The sequence below is a fragment of the Trichosurus vulpecula genome, chromosome 6, assembly GCF_011100635.1.
Source record: "Trichosurus vulpecula isolate mTriVul1 chromosome 6, mTriVul1.pri, whole genome shotgun sequence".
Lineage (NCBI taxonomy): Eukaryota > Metazoa > Chordata > Mammalia > Diprotodontia > Phalangeridae > Trichosurus > Trichosurus vulpecula.
This window is the reverse complement of record NC_050578.1, coordinates 253672487-253696017: the sequence shown is the minus strand read 5'-3', so window position 1 is coordinate 253696017 and position 23531 is coordinate 253672487. Positions and strand designations below refer to the sequence as shown.

Below are 23531 nucleotides of genomic sequence, written 5' to 3'. Positions count from 1 at the left end.
ATATTGAGAAATGAGTCCTTTAAAAGAGAAACTTGCTATAATTTTTCCCCAAGTTTCCTGTTTTCCTTCTAATTTTGGCTGCATTAGTTCTGTGAAAAAGCTCTTAGATTTCATGTAATCAAAAGCATTCGTTTTACTTCCCATAATGTTCTCTATATCTTGTTTTTTCATTAACTCTTATTTTACTGATAGATCTGACAAGTACATTTTTCCATACTCCCCTAATTTGCTTATGATGTCACCTTAAGTCTAAATCATTTATCCATTTTATCCTTGTCTTGGCATATGGTGTGAGATGTTAGTTTGTGCCTAGTTTCTGCCAAACTGCTTTCCAGTTTTCCAGTAATTTTTGTCAAATAGTGAGTAGTTACTACAAAATCTTGGACCTTTGAATTTATCGAAAACTAGATTACTATGGCCATTTAATACTATTTTTTGTATACATAATCCATTCCACTGATCTTACGTCTTAGCCAGCAACAGATTGTTTTGATGAATACCACTTTGTAATATGGTTTGAAATATGGTATTGCAAGGCTGCCTTCATTTACCTTTTTTAAAAAATTGATTCTCTCAATATTTATGACCTTTTTTTCTTTGAAATGAATTTTGTTAACATTTTTCTAGCTCTACAAAATTGTTCTTTGGAAGTTTGATTGATATGGCATTGACTATGCAAATTACTTTAGGAAGAACTGTCATTTTGATTATATTGGCTCAGTCTACCCATGAGTACTTGAATGTTTCTCCAGTTGTTTAGATGTGTCTTTATTTGTGTAAAAAGTGTTTCATAATTGTATTTATGTAGTTCTTGGATTTGTACTGGCAGGTAGATTCTCAATTATTTTTATTGTTTGCAGTTATTTAACTTGGAATTCTCCCTTTCTGTCTCTCCCTGCTGGGTTTTGTTGATAGTATATAGAAATGCTGATGATGTATGTGGGTTTATTTTGTATCTGGTAACTTTGCTCAAATTATTGGTTGTTTCATCTAGTATTTTAGCTGATTTTCTGGGGTTCTTTAAATACATCACCATATCATCTGCAAAGTTTTGTTTTCCTGTTGCCTGTTTTTATTACTTCAATTTTTTTCTTGTCTTATTGTAATGGCTTGCATTTCTGGTACAACACTGAATAACAGTGGTGATAATCCATTATCTTTCTTGTTTCATCCCTCATCTTCTTGGGAAGGCTTCAAATTTATCCCCATTACAGATAATGCTTGCTCTCAGTTTTAGATAGATGCTACTTATAATTTTAAAAAAGGCTGATTGATTCCTGTGTTTTCTAGTATTTGTAATAGGAATGGGTGTTGTATTTTTCCAAAGGGTTTTTCTGCATATATTAATATAATTATATTTTTTTTTGTTGTTGTTGTTGGTTTATCCATTTATACCAATAGTTTTCCTAATTTTGAACCAGCTCCATTCCAGGATGCAACATTTTTCTTAATGCAGTCTAAGTTGCACTTAGCTATTTTGGCTGTCATATTACACTGTTGATTCATATTGGCATTGTAGGCTGTTAAAATCTCCAGGTATGTTTCAATGGAATGGTTGTCTAGAAACCCCTTCACTGTTTTGTACTTTAAAAGTTGATTTTTTGAACCAGAATGGAGAGCTTTCCATTCATACCTATTGTATTTTATTACTCAACCCATTGTTGTATTCTGTCATGATTAATTCCAATCTTGATTCTATCATTTAATGTGTTATGAGGCCCTAGATCTTCTAGATCCTTAGTATCTTGGCTAGTTTTCAACTTTTGTTGCCTAAGAGCAACACTTAAATTAATGGTGGATTGTGGAGTCAAAAGACCTTGGTTCACAACTTCCATCTTCCAATTACTCCCTGAGCAAACTTGGGCTAATCACTTCATCCTTCTGTGTCTCAGTTTCCTCATCTATAAAATGAGGTTGTTGACCTAGATGGTATCCAAGGTCTCTGCCAGCTCTAAATCTATGAGCCATTCAGAGGTAAAAACATCCAGAGTATGCATCAAGGTTTGGACTTATTCTCTTATTCAAACTGGTCTGCACTTATTAGATAGAACCCAAGGAAAGCAACAACTTAGAGGCTATTGCAAAGCTGTTGTTCACTCCTAAGTAAGGGAAAAAACATTTACCACAGACTGTAGCTCTTTCTAGACATCTTTTTTAATGTCAACCAACACCTGCCATGAGATTGCACATACTTTTAATTTCTTTTTAATCTTCTTCTCAATTTGCAGTTAAAGACACCAGTAGTCAGAGCCGTACTAAGTTTAGAAGCACAGTAATCCGTACCACTTCGCCCTTTCCCATAGTATCATCATGTTGAGCAAGAAAATTCATTTCCTCTTTGTCTATTAAAGGAGAAGATAAAAAAGACAGCATTATTTGTAAAACTTTAATTAATAGCATGTAATACTAACATGATGATAGTATGTTGAAGATGAGTTGGTTAGGGCATCTACATAAGTTTTCCAGTTATCCCATTGCAATGGGCAAATATGGAGTTCACCTTCGTAAATAAGATATGAGAAACCCAATAGTGCCCTTGTGAACCTGACTGATTTAAAAATTCCACCAAGAGATTGTGTGCAGACCTAAGTGTATATATCACACAGAGAGGAAGGATCATTGGAAACTCTCCAAAAACTATATTCAAAAGGTATAAATTGTGGCATTCTCCATGCAGAAGGCATGATCTAGAGAGCTAGACAAATAAAAAGATGGGGAGCAAACACATAGCCCTGCTTCACTTCATTGGTGACTGGGAAAGTGGGAGAACATTGTGTCTTATCCAGAACCTAAGCGAGCATATCATCATGAAACTGGAATACCATCCCGATGAACTTCTCCAGGCAACCGAATTTCACTATGATCTTCCACAAGCCTTCCTGACTTACAGTGTCGAAGGCCTTAGTCAGGTCAACAAACATTGCATAAAAACCTCTGTTCTGCTCCTGGCATTTCTTCTGGAGATGTTGGGCAGCAAACACCATGTTGACTGTTACTCAGCTCTTTTTGAAGCCATGCAGGATCTCAGGCAGAGGACCAGTATGCTTTCCAGGGATGTCCTCACAGATGATGAGGTTGACACATGCATTCCCAGAACTAGCTCAGCATTCGGAAGGTGCTGAAAGAAAGTGTGGGAGAGAAGAGGTATTAGGCTTTCTACCAAACTGAAGGTCTATGGAGGTGTTTTGCTGACTTCATTGTAGTATGCCTGTGCAACCTGGACAGTCTATCAGGCCCATGCCAGAAAAGTGAACAACTTCCATTTGAATTGTCTTAGGAAGATTCTGAAGATTACCTGGAGAGATAAGGTACTAGACACTGAAGTCCTCTTTTAATCTGAACTGCCAAGTATTCAAACTCTACTGCAGAGAGTGGGCTGACCATGTGCCCTGAATGTCAAACTGAAGCTAACCTGAAAAACTATTTTATGGAGCACTTGCACAAAGCGAGCATTTACGTGGTAGTCAGCAGGAACGGTACAAGGACACACTCAACCTCTCTCAGAAGAATTTAGTGTTAACTGTGAAACATGGGAGACACCACACAGGACTGCCCAGCTTGGCATGCCTGAATCGAAGAAGGCTCTGTATTCATGAGCAAAGTAGAATCAAAGTAGTACAAAGGAAGCATGAGCTGCATGAATCCAGAGGCATCTCCATCACAAATATTCTAATGCACTACTTGTGCTGGAGCTGTGGTAGAGCCTCCTGAACTCATGTTGGACTGATAGCCATAGCCAGACACACTGTACCCTGACCCCCAACATCACGATGTCATTGGTCCTCTTTGAAAATGAAATGTGAATAACTATGATAATGTCATATTCATTCAGTTTATATATTAAATGGAAAGAAACCCCCTTCAGTTCCCATGAATATTGGGAGAATGAAATGTCATGGAAAGATTCCAAGATCACCTAATTCTGCAGCTACCTTAGATATTAATGCCAAAGAGTCACCTTATATGCCTTATATGCTGCTCCATCCAACTAAGTTGTGGGCATGCCAGGATAAAACCGAATGGCTAGTTGGAAGACAAGACAAAGTTACCCTGGAGATGCATTAAGTGGGGTAGTACATTTGGGAAAAGTATGATGAATGTGATTACTACTTCATTTAACTCCTTAATGCGTGTCTTGTTTTCTATTTTAAGCAAACGACTTTTGCTTTATTATGATGTGATAGGATTCATTCTGGCATAGTCAGAAGGAAATATTTCTAGTCAGGAGAAAAAGGAACTTTTGAGCAGTAGCAGAACAAAATAAACTACTATTTTTGATTATCACAGACTTTGGAGAGGAGGAGGAGGAGAGGAGAGAGAGAGAGAGAGAGAGAGAGAGAGAGAGAGAGAGAGAGAGAGAGAGAGAGAGAGAGAGAGAAGTGAGAGAGAGTGAGAGTGAGAGAAAGAGAAACAGACTCAAAAAGACAGAGACAGAAGACAGGGAGACAGAAACAGACAGAAAGAGTAGGCCTATGTTGCATAGTGTGCATAGTGAAAGAGCACTAGACCACAATTCAAGAGTCCTACTTCTGATGCTTATTATACAAATTACTCAACTTCTTGGTACCACAGTTTTCTCATCTGTAAAATGGGGGTGATATTTCACCTTCTGCCTCAGGGGGTGGTTGTAAGAGAAGCACTTTTCCTATACCAATATAAGCTTTTCTTATTTTTATTTTCATTAATAATATCATTAATTTTTTGTATACAAGTAGGTAAGTAGATCCATATACAGGTAAATGCTATTCAGTCATTCACTTCTATCTGACTCTTTGTGACCTTGTATGGTTTTTTGTTTGTTTGTTTTGATAAAGATACTTTAGTGTTTTGCCATTTCCTTCTTTAGTGTATTAAATACTAAATAGAAAATGTTTCCAAAATATAGAAAATCTTCAATGCTTAAATGATTCTACTTCTTTTCCTTTCCTTAACTTTAAACCTTTCTTGGACACCTGCAGTGGTGATAGCATTTTTCTTATCTCCAGAGAAAACTCTGTAAATGGCTTTGAGTATACAAGCAAATACCAGGAAGGAAGGCAAGTATAGGTCTTGTTCCCTCACATCAGCCGTGTGTACCTGAAACTAGAGGCCCCCAGAGACTGGATTGTCCAGTCCTATCTGAACTCCTTTCCAAGTGGAGGAAGAGAAGGAGGAGCAGAGAACACCTGAACACCAAACAAATTATTTCCTGACCCAAGCTGGAGTCTACAGCATCAAGTGGATAGTAAAACAGCCCAGTCGGCAGACATAGAAACTCTCTTCTCTTCTATCTCCCTCCTTCTCAGTTCCCCTTCATTCCATACCTCCTTGTATACTTGACTTGTGCATGATCTCTTGAAGGGCACAAGGGAGAGAGTGTGGTTTGTTGGGAAAAGCATTAGATCTGGAGAAAGTCTGGATTTAAATTGTGATTTTGATAATTACTCTCTGCAAGCTTTGGGGCAAGATATGTCACCTTTTTGTGTCACTTTGGACATTTGCAAAAGGAGTGGGTTTGAATGACTCATGTGGAAATATGTTTTACATGATTGCACATGTATATATAACTCATTTCAGATTGCTTGCTGTCTTGGGGAGGGGGGAGGGAAGGAGGGAGAAAAATTTGGAACTCAAAATCTTATAAAAATGAATGTTCAAAATTGTCTTTACATGTAATTGGAAAAAATACAATTAAAAAAACAATGGGGTTGAACTCAATGAATTCTAAGACAGCTTACATCTCTGACATGCTTTGATATACTAGGCATGGTAGGAAAAAATATTTTATTCTTTCAGATCCCTGATAACTAATTTTCCTATATGGCCAATTTTGTTGGGTTGTTTTTCAGATGTGCCTAACTCTTTGTGACCCTATTTGGTGTTTACTTGGCAAAAATACTGGAGTGGTTTGCTACTTCTTTCTCTAGTTCATTTTACAGATAAGGAAACTAAGGCAAATAGGGTTAAGTGATGTGCCCAGGGTCATACAGCTAATAAGTGTCTAGAGTCTCAATTTGAGACTAGATTTGAACTCAGATCTTCCTGACTCCAGGCCTGACACTCTATCCACTGTACCACCTAGCTGCTCCAAATAGCTACTAGTGTTCAACTATTATATTCTTAAAATGATTGTTAGCTTAGTGGCCTTACATTAACCTACTATCAAGGTTACATGTATGAAAAATCTACATCATCTTTGAAAATTACCTTATAGTTCATAGGTCATTAGAGATGAAAGAAAACTTAAATGATACTTAGCCCACTGTTCCTCACTCCTCCCTGATTGAAGAGGAAACTGAAATCCCAAGAAAAAACCTCAACATTTTTATCAATATCTTAAAGGAACCCATAGAAGATATATGCCAAATTTTCAAGTAGCAAATAACTGTGAGATAATTAATATATTGTATGACCAAGGTGGGATCCAAAAAGTTTAACAGGCTAAAAGTATCAGTTAGCTTGAGGGAACAGCTATACATTCAAACATTAAAACACAAATTAATCTGTGATCTCATTTATATGGATAATCCCTTCAATGATTTAAGTCACAACCCATACATACTTTCCCATTCTCTGATACTTTTTGCTGTGCACAAAAATGAATAGAAATTCATGGAAAGGCCTAAATTTGGGTTAAAAAATTTGCATTCTTCATAAATATGGGATGAGGAAGGTGTAATAATAAAACAATTTTAATGAAAAAGAACTAGAAGTTTCAGTGGAACACAATCTCAGTATGAATCATCAGTGTGATACAGCAGCCAATGAAGCTAATTCAATTTTCGACTTCATTAAGGAAAAGAATAGTGGGTGGACCAAGGGGCTTTCAGGTCCACAACGCTCTGCCCTTATCAAACCATGTATGTGGTATTGTGGACAGTCTTGAGGACTAAAATTTAGAGAACACACACACACACACACACACACACACACATGGCTTTGTATAGAAAAGGCAAATTATAATACAATGAAGTAAAGACCTTGTCATAAAAATGATCGAAATAATTGGGGGTGTATGGACTACAGAAGAAAACACTTGGAGGGATAGATATCATTGCATGATAGGTTTTTTCAAGAATCTGAAGGCTTGTCATAGAGAATGTATGATAAAATGTGTGCTTATAACTATGCTAAGTACTGGGAATTAACAAATAAAGCATCAAGGTAGGACATGTCCTTAAGGAGTTTGCATTCAAATAGTAATGAGCCCATATATATCAGAGGAGTGGTGGTCAAGGAGTAGTCACAGGGATTGTTCGACAGAGAAGTCACAGGCATTTGAAATTGCACATAATGAATATTGGTAATCTTCTTTCCAGGAACAGTAGAGTTGGTTTCATTAGTGTTCCCAAAGCAAGAGGAGAAAAATCCAGGTGGGGGGAGTAACAGAATGAAATGACATGGAGATGACTAGGGAATCCCAGTGTAGGGGCCTATGTTGGGTTAGAAATAGCAAAGGATCACTAATCAGAAGCCAAGGTTTCTAGGGAAGCAAATGGAGTTCTGGGTGGGTGCCAAAGTCTGGAGATCAGGAGAATGGCATGAAGGAATTGTTCTTCTTGACACAGAGGTGCAACTTATAGAGAAGCAGATTTGGGTTTTTCCTAAGGAAACACTTTTCAGTAATTAGAGCTATACAAAAATGGAATGGGTTGTTCAGGAAACAATGGATTTAATCACCCTAAAGGTCTTTAACTAAAGGGTTGATGACTCCTTGATGGGTATGTGATAGAGAAGATTCTCAATCTTGAACAGGTCAAGCTAGTTCATCTTTGAGGTCCATTCATTCTACAGTTATAGAATTGTAGATTTCATAATAATATCAAATATTTTGTAGTGCTTTAAGGTTTCCAAAATACTTTACAAATATCTCATTTTATCTTCACGACAACCTTGGAACATAGGTGCTGTTATCATCCTCATTTTTCAGTGAGGCAGACTGAGGAAGACAGTGTTTAGTGAGTTGCCCAGGGTCATATCATCAGTAAATATCTGAAGTAGGATTTGAACACAGGTCTTCTTGACTCCAGGTCAGACACTCTTTTCATCATATCACCTGAGGTGGTGAAAGATCTTAGAAAATCTGTGGAAGACTCTCGAGTTTGGCTTCCCAACTTCACAACATACATGCACTCGTTAAAAAAAAAGAGAATGAATCTGTGATCTTATTCATGCAGGGGCTCCCTACAGAAATGCATATAATAATACATCAATGATTGGACTGTTTATGAATCATTTTCAATTCTCTTCCCTACAGAAGATCCATCCTTCATGTTGAGAAACTTTCTCTAGATATCTTGACATGGCATGGATATCAATGGAGAGCTTAGGCTAGCTCAGTTTGCTTCATGGTCAGTCTACCACATTTTCAAGTCATGAACTTCTTTGATCACATGCTTCATGACCTGCATTCTATATGTCTTCTCTTTGGGCATAAGCAGCAAAGTGTCCATGGCCACTGCAGCTATACATTTTCCATTGAGAAACTTACCCTCAACTTTCTATGGAGGTTGCAGCATTTTGTGATTTGCAGCCATACAGCATCATTAGGATAATATTGTCTTCTAAAATTATGTTATTTTCATTCAGAAGATCTTTTAATTATTAAAAGAAATGTTCCACTTTTCAAAGGCAATTCAGCCCCCTCTTCTCTTCCTTCATCTTAGGCTCAGTACATTGTCTATTCATGGTGTCCACCTAAGGTAGATGTCCTTATGGACTCGCTTGATACATTATGTTTGTATATATCACAATAAATGAAAATGAGCCCACTTTAAATACAGTAATTAATAACACAAATATCAATTTTAAATGGACAGCAAAGAAATGATAGCAATACCTTACATTTGGATGTCTTTATGTTTGAAAAGGGTATGATGCTTAGGATGTTCTTTCAATGATATTCTATCATTTAATATTCCACTACAACCCCAGGAGATACAGTAGAAGGGGCTGTGAATTTGTCATGAGTGGTTGAAGGCTGCTTTACGGGTTCTGCTACTTGCAATCTCTGTGAAACGAGGCATGTCAATTCACCTGCCCTGGTTTCTTCATCTGTTTTATGAGCTGATTGGATTAGATGGCTTTAAAGGTTCCAACCAGCTCTCAATCTAATGAGGCAGGTGGTCTGAAGTCTTCTTCTCCTCTTGAATACAAAAGCAGTGTAGTAAAGTGCAATGAGTATTGGCTTTGGACTCAAAGAACCTGGGTTCAGATAGTTTAGCCATGTATTTACTTGTGTGATCCTGAGTAAGCCATCTCATATTTCAGAAACTCAGTTTCCCCAACAATAAAACAAGGTTTTGGACTGGATGACTTTGAATCAACTGACAAGCATTTAGTAATCCTTAGGTGAGGGAAGGAATCAATGGAAAAAACATACATTAAGTGATTACTATATACAGAGCTCTCAACTAAACTCTGAGGGTAGAAATAGAAACGTAAGGCATCCTCTGTCCTCAAATAACTTATAGTCTAATTGAGGAAGAAAAGAGATGTAGGGGTATTTAGCTGCAGTGTAAATGGAAAGGCCCAACAAAACATAGTAACACATATTTAGAGTCAGGTTTAGGGCAATTTCTACTGATGACATAATATCTATTTCTGATATTGAGGAGTTCATTGGTGCCAAGGAATTTGGTGAGGATAATTTTCTTTTTTGTACCTTCAAAAGTTCTCTGGGGCTGCAAATGAGGCACAAGCAATAGTACTTACAATCACTTGCTAGGTCAACAAGGGTTATTTCCCTGGAAGCAGGACAAGTAATTGGGGAAGAGGGCATATACCACACATAGGAGGAACTTAATAAATACATTTTACATGAAAGAAGAGGATTTGGGATTGCCTTCTTGTTGACCAGCAAATTGATATTGGTGGTAGCAGGGATGGTAGACCCCTCCTTCACAGGAATTGCCCACTTTGGTAATGTCTTAGAGTGAGGGTTATAAAGAAGAGTCAGTGTTCCAGGAGCTGATGTTAGTTCCCAGGTTCTTTGACTCAGGGACCCTCACTCATTATATTGGAGTATGAAAGTCAGTGGTAGTGAAGATGGTGGCACTGGTTTCGTTTCCCCAGTATATGCAATCTCCCACATTTCCCTCAGGGTGCCTTGCTGTTATGCTAGGCACTGGAAATAGAAATACCAAAGTCAGTAAGTCCCTACTATGAAAACATTTATATGCTATTGGAGTCCTTTCTGGTTCTAAAGCTACGATATTATAATCTTATGAAACTGAAGATTACAATAGTGAAATAACTTGGATTTAGAAATTGGAAAAGTGGTACCTTATTTATTCAGATACTAAAAGAGTCCTGGGCATATCCCTTGGCTATGGAAATTGTCCAAGAGGTTCTATAAAACCAGAATGGTGTGGGACACGGTATTGTGTTTGCTTTTTAAACTTTTTGATAATATCCATTTTACACTTCAAAATTATATCAGGAAATTGAATTTCTCTCTGAAGGGAAAATCCTTATCGGTAGTTAAGGTTTTAGGTGCCTTAGAACCTTTGCTTTTTGCCTGGAGGGACTACTAGGTTTTCCAGCTGATAACATTTTATGGCTCTCCTTTGGAATTTCATTTCCCATAGCCCCTTTTATACCACTGAGATTCACCATGATTAATCAATGAAGGCCAAAGAAATAAAAAAGTATTGGTTTAGCCTTGCTCAATTTTTTTTCCTGGATGCAATACATATACAGTAGGTCCAGGTTTTATGAGTTTGAAAGCTAAATTCGATTATGTAGCTGAATTTTTATATATGTGGACCAACTCTGGCTTCATATTTGGGGCTATGCCCATGCAAAATTAAAAGCAACAGTAACAACAGCTAATAAAGGTATATAGCCAGGGCCTGATCAGAATGAATATGAGAAACATAAAACTTTATTTTCAGAAACACAGAATATTTGGACAAATCCCGTCTTTTTTCATGGCCTTTTTTATTTGTGGAAGTCTTGAGATAAACCCGGTTAAGATTGTCTCAACTCGAGGTGATTAGGGATTTCAGCAAATGAACACAGAAGGACTGGCCGGCTCCCGGAATGTTCACACATTTTCTTCTCATTTCTGCTAAGTGGAGTGTTTGTGACAGGCCTGTACTTAAAGTTTCCTTTGTGAATTTCCTGGAATAATTAGGATGGTTTTCTGTGAACGTGGATCTCCAAGGGGGAGTTCATAATGCTGTAGGACATAGGTCATTGTCATCTTTGGTTATATTTATTGATGTCCCATTCTTTAGCCATTTATGGTAGTATTTTATGAGAACAATCACAAGTCTTTAGATGACATCTGGCTGGCTCTCTCTCAAAGAGAGATAGTGTTTGGCTGTACCAAGTGAACACTGCTATGAGTTCTATTAAAGATTTGATGAAATCCCAGCAAGGTTTGTTTCATTGTAGTTGTCCTCAGATGACCACAGCTAACTCACTTTGGAGGACAGAGTGACTTGTAAATTCTCCAGTCTCTCACATATCCCAGACCACATGCTCACATTTATTTGTTTTTCAACTACCTGGCTTTTAGGGTCCAGGGCTGCCAAATGATGGATGACCTTTATATGCTTTTAGCATTATAGATTTAAAACTGAAAGTGAACTTAGACATCCATTAGTCCAAACCCTGATATTCCAAGTGAGGAAAATCAGGCCCATGAATGTCACGTAGATAACAAGAGGTAATTTTTTTTCATCCATATTGTTGCCGAGAAATTGCCACTCTTGCTTTGGCCCCGAGGTCTATACTTATACAATAGATTTTTGGAATTTAAATGGAGGACTTTACATTCATAATCATTAAGCATACACATACACACACACGTACATTTTTAGTTAATTCATTGGCGCTATCTGTTTCAATTTAATAAGACAAATAACACTTTTTAAACTTATAGAACTGGTTATTCTCCTCTAATTTTTGCCATTTGAAAATTTAATAAACATAATTATATATATTCATTCAAATTGCTGTATGAAAATGCTAAACAGGAAAGAACCAATAGTAGAGCCTCATATCACTTCATTTGATGTTGAAATATTTAGATGCCAGTGCCACACAGGGGCTGCCATACCCTATCATTAACTTCCTGCCTACCTGCCTGCCTTCTTCTCTTTCTCTGCCCTTTTTTCCTCTCTCTTCATCTCCCCCCCTCCTTTCCTTCCTTCTTTCCTTCCTTCCTTCCTTTTTTCCTGCCTGCCTGCTTGCCTGCCTGCCTGCCTTCCTTCCTGCCTACCCTCATGACTTCCTTCCTTCTTTCCTTCCTTCCTTCCTGCTGCCTGCCTCTCTTCTTTCCTTCTTTTCTTTTTGCCTTCATTCCTTCCTTCCTTCCTTCTTTCCTTCCTGTCTGCCTGCCTGACTTCCTGCCTTCCTTCCTTCTTTCCTTCTTTTCTTGCAGCCTTCCTTCATTCTTTCCTTCTTTTCTTCCTTCTTTCCTTTCTTCCTTCCTGCTTTCTTTCCTTCCTTCCCTCCTTCCTTCTTTCCATCCTGCCTGCCTGACTTCCTGCCTTCCTTCTTTCTGTCTTTTCTTCCAGCCTTCCTTCATTCTTTCCTTCTTTTCTTCCTTACTTCCTTCTTTCCTTCTTTTCTTTCTTCCTTCCTGCCTTCTTTCCTTCCTTCCTTCCATTTCATTTACTCTCTCCTTTGTGCATGCCTTCTTTTACCTTCACTCCTACGTTCCTGACTTTCAGCCTTCCTCCCTGCCTTTGTCCATTCCTTCTGCCTTTACCATAGGCATACGTAATGCAGAGCACTGTGGCAGGCTCTGGAAGATGTATATAAACCCTTCCTTCACGGAACTTTATAGTCTAATACTGGAATAAGAAATGTGTAGTTAGTTATAACATATAATATTACATTTCAAACAAACAAAAGAGTATTGTGTGAGATCAGAGGGGAGGATTATTATTGGGAGAGTAAATCAGAGAACACTATCATAGAGAAGGTGATGTTTTCACTGGACTTTGTAATATGGTAATGATTTCAAAAGAAAGGAGGGATATTGCAGGATTAAAGCTGGAAAGTGGCTAAGGCAGGATCCAAGTAGCCATAGGGAAGTTATAAGATGACTAGAATTATAGTAAGAAGATTTAAGTTTGAATTTCACTTCTGGTCTCCATGTGACCCTGAATCTTCATCATTCTGGACCCTATAATTTCCTCATCTCTAAAATATGGATATTGGACAAGATGAACTCTCAGGTCCCTTAAATTCCAATGGGGGAGGGGAGAAAATTGGAGGACTTTATATTGGCTACAATTATAAACCCAAAGCATCTTCAAGTGAAAAGATATTTTCCCATATCCATCCTAAAAGCATGTCTTGATATGCGTACATGAAAATTATGGGAGGCAGTGATTTACTATTGGAGAAATGCTGGAGTTTGAGGCAGAGAACATGGGTTCAAACCCAGCTTGCTTCCTGTGTGGAGCAGTGTAGTGGATAGAGTGCTGGAATTGGAGCAGGAATCCTTAAGTTTGAATTTTACCTGAGGTATTTACAGTGTTTCCTTGGACAGATCACTTAACATTTTTAGACCCAATTTCCTTATCTGTGAAATGAGGATGCTGGGTTTGAAGTCTTCTAACATCTTTCCTGGCTTAAACCTAGGATCATTTGATTTGATAACCTTCGGTGTGTCATTAAATATCCTGGCATCGCTCTTTCTTTTCTTTCCTTTTCTTATGAAAGAGAACATTGGAAATAGATGGTCTTGAAGGTTCTTTATAACTCTACATCTATGATCCTATGAAGGGAATTTACCATTTTACCAGTATGGAAACTGCACAACATACAGGGTAAGTGAATTCCCCAAAGACATAGTGAATAACAAATGTAGCCATTCATGCAGGCAACAAGAAGGATCAGACTAGTTAATCTCTAAAGTTTTTTCCCATGTTAAATTTTATGACAGAAAGTATGTGTCCTGTTGAATATGACCAAATCTTGTAAAAAATGCAATAGCAGTAAATTACGTAAACTGGTTTAAAATAGTCAATGTAAGCTTGGACAGACTTGGGTTCAAACCTCGCTGTTGGCAATAATCATGTATGGGACCATGAGTAAGCCACAAATACACTGAACTTCTTTCCTCATCTGAATGATGGGGATGACACCTGTTGTATTTACCTTAGAAGTTGTTCATCTTGCTTGAATTGGCTAATGCATGAAATGTCCTTTGCCAGCCTCACGTTGTGCTCTGAATGTCACCTATTATTATTTCAAACCATCAGAGTGCTCCAGAGCTGAGGCCTGTAGTTGAAACAGTGGCCTATTTTCTCTAACCATGCCTGTCCTCTATCATTAGATGGAGATGTGGGATTGTCTAGGGGGTTTTTTTCATAATTATTTTTCTCCTATCGGTTACATTTGGCTTGTTAGCTTTCTGTGAGTTATTTAGGAGATGAATCCCAAGCTGTATGGTGCCTGTTTTTATGCCCAGCACATGCAGTCTTGGGCCAGCAATAGTGCCAGGGCCTTGCATCATTTATCACCCTGCTTGGTTTCACAGAGAGGACAATTGTACTCATCAGCATAGTTATTCTGAGCAGCTTGGGAAGTCGAAGTCGCTTTTCCAGGTTGGTGGGCTGGATGCTGTGGGAGAAAATATACTCCAATGCAGGATTGCACTAGACGAGGCACTGTGTTTGGTCTTGCAGGAATACAGAGAAAGTCTTCAGCAGGGGTTGCCTATGTCCTGTTTACACTGTTCAGCGTATTGTTATACAAAGAACAGTATGTACTTCTAGCCAGAAGACTTGAGTTGAATGCCAGATTTTGCTCTTCCCTTGGCACAAAAATGTGGAAAGTTTCTGAAACCCAACCAGCCTCAGTTTATTTCTCTGTGAAAAGCGGGAAAAATGACACTGCTTACTGTTTAGGGCTACCTGCAACAAAACCATTTATAAATACTCATAATAGCAACTGAAAATGTTATTAATACAAGGGAGAATTCATGGGAAGTTGTTTTACTGGACTATGCATATTTATTATATGAGTTTTATCTTCTTTTTCTTCAGCTAGGAAACAGAAGAGTGTGGGAGAGAAAATAGATAATCATTTTTATGATGTTGCTATTGGATAAATTGTCCTCCTCACAGAATGTGGAGACTTAAACATTTTTAACCACTTAAAAATATAGAAGAAAATGGAATAAAATATATTTTAGTAGTGGAGGGAAGCTGTTTTTTTAGAATGAATTTTAAGGGACAAATTGAGTATGTTAAAAATCACGTACAATAAGACCCAAACTAAGATAAATTGTGAAAAAAATATTGTGTCTAAAATTGTGACATGTAAAATTTATAGGGAATTGTTAAAATGCCACTGTGGTAATTTCCAGTCCTTTATTAGATTGGTCAGTTTGAGAGAGAAAAGACAAATTTTTAATAATGATTAGAAAAATACTCAGTGTAATGAATAAGGAAAGAGATGAAAATTAAAATGACTTTGAGGTATCTCTTTCATCTGGAAAAATACAACAGAATTGACACTCAATGCTATTGGGACTGAGGAAGAAATAAACTCATTCATTGCTAGTAGACTTGCAAACTTGCATCAGTATGACAGTACGCCATAAATATCAGTCTGTTAATAATTCAGCAGACATTTATTAAACACTTACAATATCTCAGGCAGTATGCTAAGTACTGCAATACAAAGAAAAAAAATCATACTCTGCATTCTCTAAATCTTACTGTTGTGAAAATACACTAAAAATGTTACGAAAAAACCCAAAGAAAAATGTAACTATATGTTCAAAGATATCTTCAGAGGCATTGCTTTTAATTAGGAAAAATGAAACAGAAACAACCTAAATTTTGTCCGCCATCCCCCTCAAAAATGGAATGGTTTTGTAAAAATTAAATAATATTAACATAATGAAATCTTACAATGCAACTAGAATCAAAGTATATGGGGAGGAATACAAAGAATTCTAGAAAAATCTGTCCTTTCCTTTTCATTCCTCCTGCCTCCATCCAAGAACAGGACCCTATTATTATTTCATAGCAGAACTATTAGCTCAGCCTCTTAACTGATCTACTGTTTGGTCTTGCCTCTCTTTAATTCTTTATATCATCATCATCATCATCACACCACCACCATCTTTGTGTCTCTGTCTCTATCTCTTTCTGCATTCATACATACATATACATGTATATAAATATGTATGTGTGCTTACAAGTACGTATCTATATATTTATAGTATAGCAGAAAGCACATGAATCTGGAGTAAGAAGCTTTTAAGTTTACATGTCTCCCTTGAGCTCCTGTCCAACGTTACTGAAGGACAGTTGGATATTTCAAACTGGAAGTCACAGTCATATCAAACTCAGCATGTCCAAATGAGGACTCATCTTTCCCTCTAAATCTTTCCCTCTTCTGAATTACTTTATTACTGTCGAAGGTGCTATGTCCTCCCAGTCATCCAGGTTTGCCGACTCAGTTGCCTCCGCAATTCCCATCACTATCTCATCTCGCTTACCCAATAAGTTGTCAGATCTTGTGATTTCTTTCTCTACAACAAATCTTGCATATAGCATCTGCTTTTGAATCACACAGTCAGTACCTTAGTGTAGTGCTTCATCATTTTTGGCCTGAACTGTTGTAATAAACTTCCTCACCATTTCTATACCCTGCTACCTGTACTCAGACTCCTCATCTTCCTCATCTCCCTTCAATTGTAGCATTTCACTCTGGCCCGGGAATGCTGGGATCTGATAGGGAGGATTTCACATGATCTTGCCCAATCCCATGCTTCCATATCACTTCCAAACCTTTCTGCAACATGCTGCCCATTTCAATCTTATCTGCCTTCCTAGTGCCCCTTTTTTGCTTGTCTTCCTTAATAGAATCTGAGCTCCTGAAGCAAGGAACGGTCTTGTGTTCTTGTTGCTGTAACTCTTGTACTTCTCTCTGTGTATCTGTGTCTATGCCTCTCTCTCCCTCCCTCCCTCTCTCTCTCTCTCTCTCTCATTTATTTACACACATAAGGTATATATATATATATATATATATATATATATATATATATATATATATATATATATATATATATATATATATATATATATATATATATATATATATATATATATATATATATATACATACATACATACACATACACACACATACACACACATATATACACATACATATATACACACACATATATATTATATATACACACACATATAATATATACCCAACTTACATACATATATGTGTGTGCATATATACATATGTATATATGTATATATATGTATATATATGTATATATACATACATACATATATATATACACACACACAGTCATATATAGGCTTCACAGGCATTTATATATATGTGCATATCATATATACATATATGTGTGAATGCATGTTATGGATAATTTTATGTGTACATGCCCTTTGTATACATTCACAAATACATACTTACAAACATATATGCATATGTATGTATATGTGTGTATGCACATACAGAGTATGCCTTAGTGTAGTTTTAAACTATTAAAACTTAAAAATGCTTTAAAATTTGGGGGATATAATATATACACATGATTGCTTTTCAATGCAATTGGTTTTCTTTATGACACACATATGTGTATATATGTGTGTCTATGTATATATGTGTATATATGTACATATATTATCCATTTAAAAGCACTATTTTAACAAGGAACTAAAATAGGCATCCATCACACACACAGACTGTTTTAACAATCAACTAGCAGCTTCTGTGGGGGCGTAAGATCCCCCACAGCCAGCACCCAGGAGGCTGCCGGGCACGCCGGAAAAGCACAGGTTCTTTTTATCTGCTTAAACAAGGAAAGCATGGTGAAGGGGTTGACCAGCTTTCTTTAATCCAGCATTCAGTTAGTTCAGGGGAGCATACAGGCAAGCATCAACAGACAGGCCAAATACAGATTACAGTCAGCTAGTTCAGGGGAACAAACAGCCAGTACCCTGAAGTTCAGAATATTCATTTAGTTCGGGGGAAAACAAAACCAGCATCCCAAACTTCAGAACTAAATACTAACACATTACAAATATCAACAGACAGACCCAATACAATTCATAGTTACCAACATCTGGGCTCAGACCGAGAGCAAGGGCTGGCCCAGAGTCACGCTCGCCACTGCTCCCACGCCAACCGGAAAAGGAAAGAGGGCTCTTCAAGCTGTCCTCTCCCCTCTTATAGAGTTTTTGACATCATCAAGCGCTGCCTGAATGACCAGGGCTGATTGGTTCTTGAGTTGGCCCCTCCCCCTAGCGTAGGCTAGGTTAAAAACCCAATAGGGCGTGGTTCTGGAGTCAACACCTCCCCTCAGCCAGTCCCATGACTCATCACACAGGAAGTTCTCTGTTCCCAGGCATGGTCGCTGGGCTTCCTGCCCCGGAAGAGAAGCCCCAGCACCTAGCGAGGCTCAATGAGGTAAGCTGAGTCACTCAAAGAAAACAAAGGCCATTCTGGCCACACAGACATATACACACTGACACACATACATAAACATACATTTAAGAGATTTAGAACCCTGGGTCCTGAAGGAACATATCTTTGATAGTCAATGTTTTCCAAAGTCTGGACCCTCATTTATCTCCTGATATTCATTTAGATCTGAGAAAAAATTTTGAAGACATCGAATCCAATCTGATCAATGAAAAGATGAGAGGTGGTCTGGAAGGGTCCAATTGAACTAGAGACCTGCTCTACCTTCCCCCTCTACCTCCAAGGCGGGAGCTTCGGGTTCACGAGTTGTAGATCACCAAGATCCCTGGGAATAAGACCTAGGGCTGGCTTCGCAACCATGCTCCCCTCGGGGGCCACTCCTGGGACCACGGACCGTTTCACGGTGCCGGCCGATGCGGAGGACGTGGTGCTTAAACAGCGGCCTCAAGTGGAACGTATCTTCAGGGTGCTGCTGAGTGTCCTTGAGAAGACCTGCCCGGGGAGCCCCCACATCTGGCTGCAGCTGGAGGGGCCCCAAAAGAACGTGGGCAGAGCCAAGGAGTACCTGAAAGGCCTTTGTAACCCGGAAGTGTGGGAGGAAGTCACCTATCCTGCAGTCCTGCACTGTGTCTTCTTTGGAGCTGGGGGTCTCTTCCTAGATTTCCTGTGTTGGGGTACCTCAGCTCACATGGTGCCCCAAGCCCCAGGCTCTCTGTTACTGGGGGGCCTGATTGAAGCCTTTGTCATGGCCCAGAGCAGGATGGAAGATCTGTTAGGGCGACTGAGGCAAGATGGTCTCCAGAGGCCACAGTCCAAGAGTGCCAGGGAACAAGTGACTCAGGCCTTCAAGGCCCTGGTTGGAAGCTATGGGGATGAACAATCCAGGGCTCTCCTGGGTTTGCCGGTGTCTGTCCAGGAGTGGCTGTTAAACTTGGTAGAAGAGGCAGGTAGGGAGCAAGGGCTGCCAGAACCTCCTCTAGGGCAAGAGAGGAGCCCACTTCTATTTGGGAATGGTGGTTGGGAGGACCCCGTCAGAAAGACTCTGAGTGAGGGCAGAGAAGTCAGGGAAGATGACATTGTCTCATTGGGCACAAGGTCTGTTGACCAGGAAGGTATTAGGGAAGGGGTTTATGCTAGGGAAGAGTGTCTGCCTTCTGATCCTGGAGAGAGAGACTGGGAAAGACTATGGTCTGTGGGAAAGGAGGATTCTGGGAGGATTGGAGAACTGGTCAGGGAACAGGACCAGCATACACATAATGTCTCTGGGCAAAGAAACTTGGAGAGACCAGGGAGTCCCAGGGAGGGATTACCTGGGCAGAAGAACTGGGGAAGGGAAGGGATCCCTGAGGAGAGAAATTGTCCATCTAGGGAAAGGAACTGGGGGAAGGATGGGTTCCTTGGGGAGAAAGATTGGAATGGGGATGGCTTGACTATGGGGAGAGACTGGGGCAGAGATGGGCACTTTGGGCAGAGGGATTGTGGGAAAGGGGGACATAATAGGGAGGAGGACCAGGACAGAGTACAGTATCTGGAAGGAAAAGGCTTAAAAAGAGAAGAGGTACCTGGTGATGTATCTCAAGGAGAAGGTCCCCAGAGCCAGGATCACTTCCCAAGCCCACACTCTGTCAAGGCTGACTTCCTCCTGGGGGTGAATCAGGCTGCAGCTGGTTCCTATGGCCATTGTCCTCAGGCAGTGGTGTGTGACCGGCAGTGGAGGGGCCCCCTAATTCCCGTCCTTCAGCTCAACAATGGAGAATCCTCCCCACCAATGGGGCCCAACCTTCTACCTGGGGCTCAGTCCACATGGCTTCTTTCTCCAAAGCCCGGGAATGCGCATTCAGTGGGACTTAAGGGGCAGGAGCCTCCAAAGGGAAGCTTAGGTGGCACCACTGGTGGTAGCTCTGAGGTGACCAAAACCCAGCGCTTTCTGGAGGCCCTGAAGACCCCGTTTTCTTTGAACCTCACTAATGTGCCTGGTGCAACAGATCTTCGACATGTTATCATCGATGGCAGCAATATAGCTATGATCCATGGCCTCCAGCATTTCTTCTCCTGCCGGGGCATAGCCTTAGCTGTGCAGTATTTCTGGGATCGGGGGCACCGGGACATCACTGTCTTTGTGCCTCAGTGGCGCCTTAGGAAGGATGCCAAGGTGAAAGAACGTCATTTCCTGACTAAACTACAGTCCCTCCGCCTGCTTTCTGTCACCCCCTCTTGAATTGTGGAAGGGAAGAGGATTACCTCCTATGATGACAGGTTCATGGTGAAGCTGGCAGAAGAAACTGATGGCATCATCGTTTCCAACGACCAGTTCCGGGACTTGTCAGAGGAATCTGTGAAATGGGCAGAAATCATCAGAGAGCGTCTGCTGCCTTGCACTTTTGTGGGGAACATCTTCATGGTCCCAGATGATCCACTGGGGCGTGAAGGCCCCACCCTGGATGAGTTCCTCAAGAAACCAAATGGGCCGCAGGCTTCGAGAGGTCGCTCAACTGGTCGCCGAGGGCCTCCCCATAGTCGACCTTCCCGACCCAGCTCCAGGGCCCGATCCCAGGTTCGATCCGGAACCCACCCTCGACCTCTACCTCGACCTCGATCTCAGCCTCGACCTCATACCAGAGGCCTGACAGAATCTGACATTCAGCCAAAGCAGCCAGAGCAAAAGGAGGAAGATGAGAGAATTAGTGGCTTACGAAGGGCAAGAGAGACTGAGCAGCTCCGGCACAAGCTTCTGGAGGTGTTTTGGGGACAGGACCATAAGGTGGACTTCATCCTACAGCGGAACCCCTCTAATAGGGACCTCAACCAGCTGTCAGATGCCCTGCTCAGTCTGAACTTCTGAGTCCTTCAATGAATGGGGGTTGCCAGTGAAGTGCATCCTGGTGACCTGGACAACTGGGTCCTGCTTCTGACTTAAGAGTGAGATCTGGGGAATCATGGGCAAAGTGGTGAAGCAGGAAGCAGGGGCTGCTTTTCCCCTTGGGACTGTCTGGCCCCAGATGGTTGGGAGGCCTGGATCATTCCTTGGCTAACTTGGTTCCCAGGAACACTAGAGGAGTACTAGATGCTGCCATACCCTGGAAGTCTTGGTGTTATGTGAGAGATTACACGTGGACATGGCAGGGAGGTAGTGAAAAGTGCACTCATCTAGGAATCAGGATACTTGGGTTCTAGGCCTGGGTTTAGTACCCTTGGCAAAGGAGTACTCAGCTACCTTTAGGCGAAACCTAAACTTTTATTTCTCCATCTATAAGATGGAAGTAAAAATACCTGATGAGGAGAAAGGCCCTGGAGCTCTACCAGTTTCCAGGCATGCTTATCTGCCAGTTCACAGGGTTCATTTCACTTTAGGTGAAACTCTTTGGTATCCAAGTGGGTCCCAAGCAGATCTTAGTGTCAGAAGTCCCAAACTGTTTCCATTTTAGACAACCCCCAATCCAAATGTATCTTATAGTTACATTTGGGCTGATGTGTGATAATTAAGTTTACAAAAATATTTTCAGGGTTCATTAAAAAAGGCAGCTTCTGTCTAGGGTATTTGCTTCTTGATCCTTAACTACAACTTGACAGTGTGGTTGTGGCTCAACTTGCAGAAGTATCGGGGAGCCACAATCAGTTGAATGATAATAAAATTTCTCTGAAATGATCACAGGTTATCATTTGACTTACTAAAATCCACAAGTAGGAACACACCTCTTACTCTGTACGAGGGGTGTGTGTAATGATGGTGTATGTGCATAAACAATAGGGATGGTCACCTGATTGTAATCTATTTACCTGAAAGAGTGGAGGAAGCTGGTTAGCAAATGACTAATGTCTTTGGGGAATGGAGGACTAGAAAGGATAGCAACATAGACTGGGAATCAGAAGTTCATGTTTTATTCCCATCCCTACCTTGGAGATCCTTTCTCGGCTTATCTCAACATTTTATTCTCATGGACTCCCCCAAGTCCCTTCTAGCTCCCTCAAGTCCTCACCCATACTAGCATGGGTGTTTCAGGCTCCTTCAGGGGAGTTGTAACTAGGAATAGGGTTACTGGGATCTAAGACTCCAGTCTTCAGAATCTGTCCTGTGAATGGGGTTTTGCATGGGATGAGACATCATTGAATGCCTATCAAAAGGTCCACTGGGGAAAAAGAGATTTTGTTTAGTATTTGGGGAGGGAAGCTGATACTTGGAGTGTGGCTGGTAGCAGGATAAGGACCATAAATAAAATTTCAAGCCATGCTTGTTTGTTTATAAGGTCATTGAGGCTTGTTTCTAAACCATAGTTGGGTTGACATGTTTCCTTAAACTACAGAATGTCTCAGTGTGTTTTGTTGAGGCTTGGCCTATGAATGTATCCTTGCCTATTATTTGGGACCAACATGAGCAGACTGGCTCTAACTCAGGTGCTAAGGACCCTGGGAAACTGGATTGATTGTAATGCTGCACCAGGTACCTGGGTCAGCTCTTGGTTTCTCTGACCCTTTTTGGGAAATCTTGAGCTCCTTACAAACTAATATTACCCATTTAAGGTCTAGATAGCTTGGCAGCCTCGATGCTTTTATACATTAAAAAAAAAGTTTTATTGTTTGTGTAATTTTTACAAAATAAAGTGTCTTTATCACTACCCTGCTAAGGGCTGGGCTGTAAAAAAAAAAAAAAAAAAAAAAAAAGAAAAGATGAGAAAACTGAGGTCGAGGTGAGTTAAATGACTTACTCAGGGTCAACCAGCTAGTAAGTGAGGCAGGATTCAAATCCATCTTCCTGTCTATAAACTCAGTACTCTATCCACTATGCTATCTAGTTACCTCAATATGAATCTCTTTTTCCAACCAAACAGGCTTTTGTTTCCTTCTCTTCCTCCCCCAACAACAACAACAACAACAACAACAACAACAACAACAACAGCCCATCTACAATATCACCACAGTAATCGCACCTACAACAACAGCCACCATCACAACAACACCAAAACATCACAACAAACACACAAGTTGAACATTTTTAGTTTTGGTCATGCTGTTTCTACTATCTTTTATATCCTCTACCCTTATCCATCTACTTATCCAACTATTTTCCATGTTTCATGACCCAATTCAAACCTCATTTCTTCTATGAAAAC

At 39.9% G+C, this 23531-nt stretch overlaps 1 protein-coding gene across 1 annotated transcript; it reads left to right on the top strand.

Annotated features, from left to right (window-relative positions):
* Positions 1–18747: 18747 nt before the first annotated feature.
* Positions 18748–22069, top strand: LOC118854538 (protein KHNYN-like). Its single transcript, XM_036764903.1, is given in 1 exon segment — positions 18748–22069. A coding segment is annotated over 1 exon segment (2484 nt). The 5' UTR covers positions 18748–18781; the 3' UTR covers positions 21266–22069.
* Positions 22070–23531: the final 1462 nt, after the last annotated feature.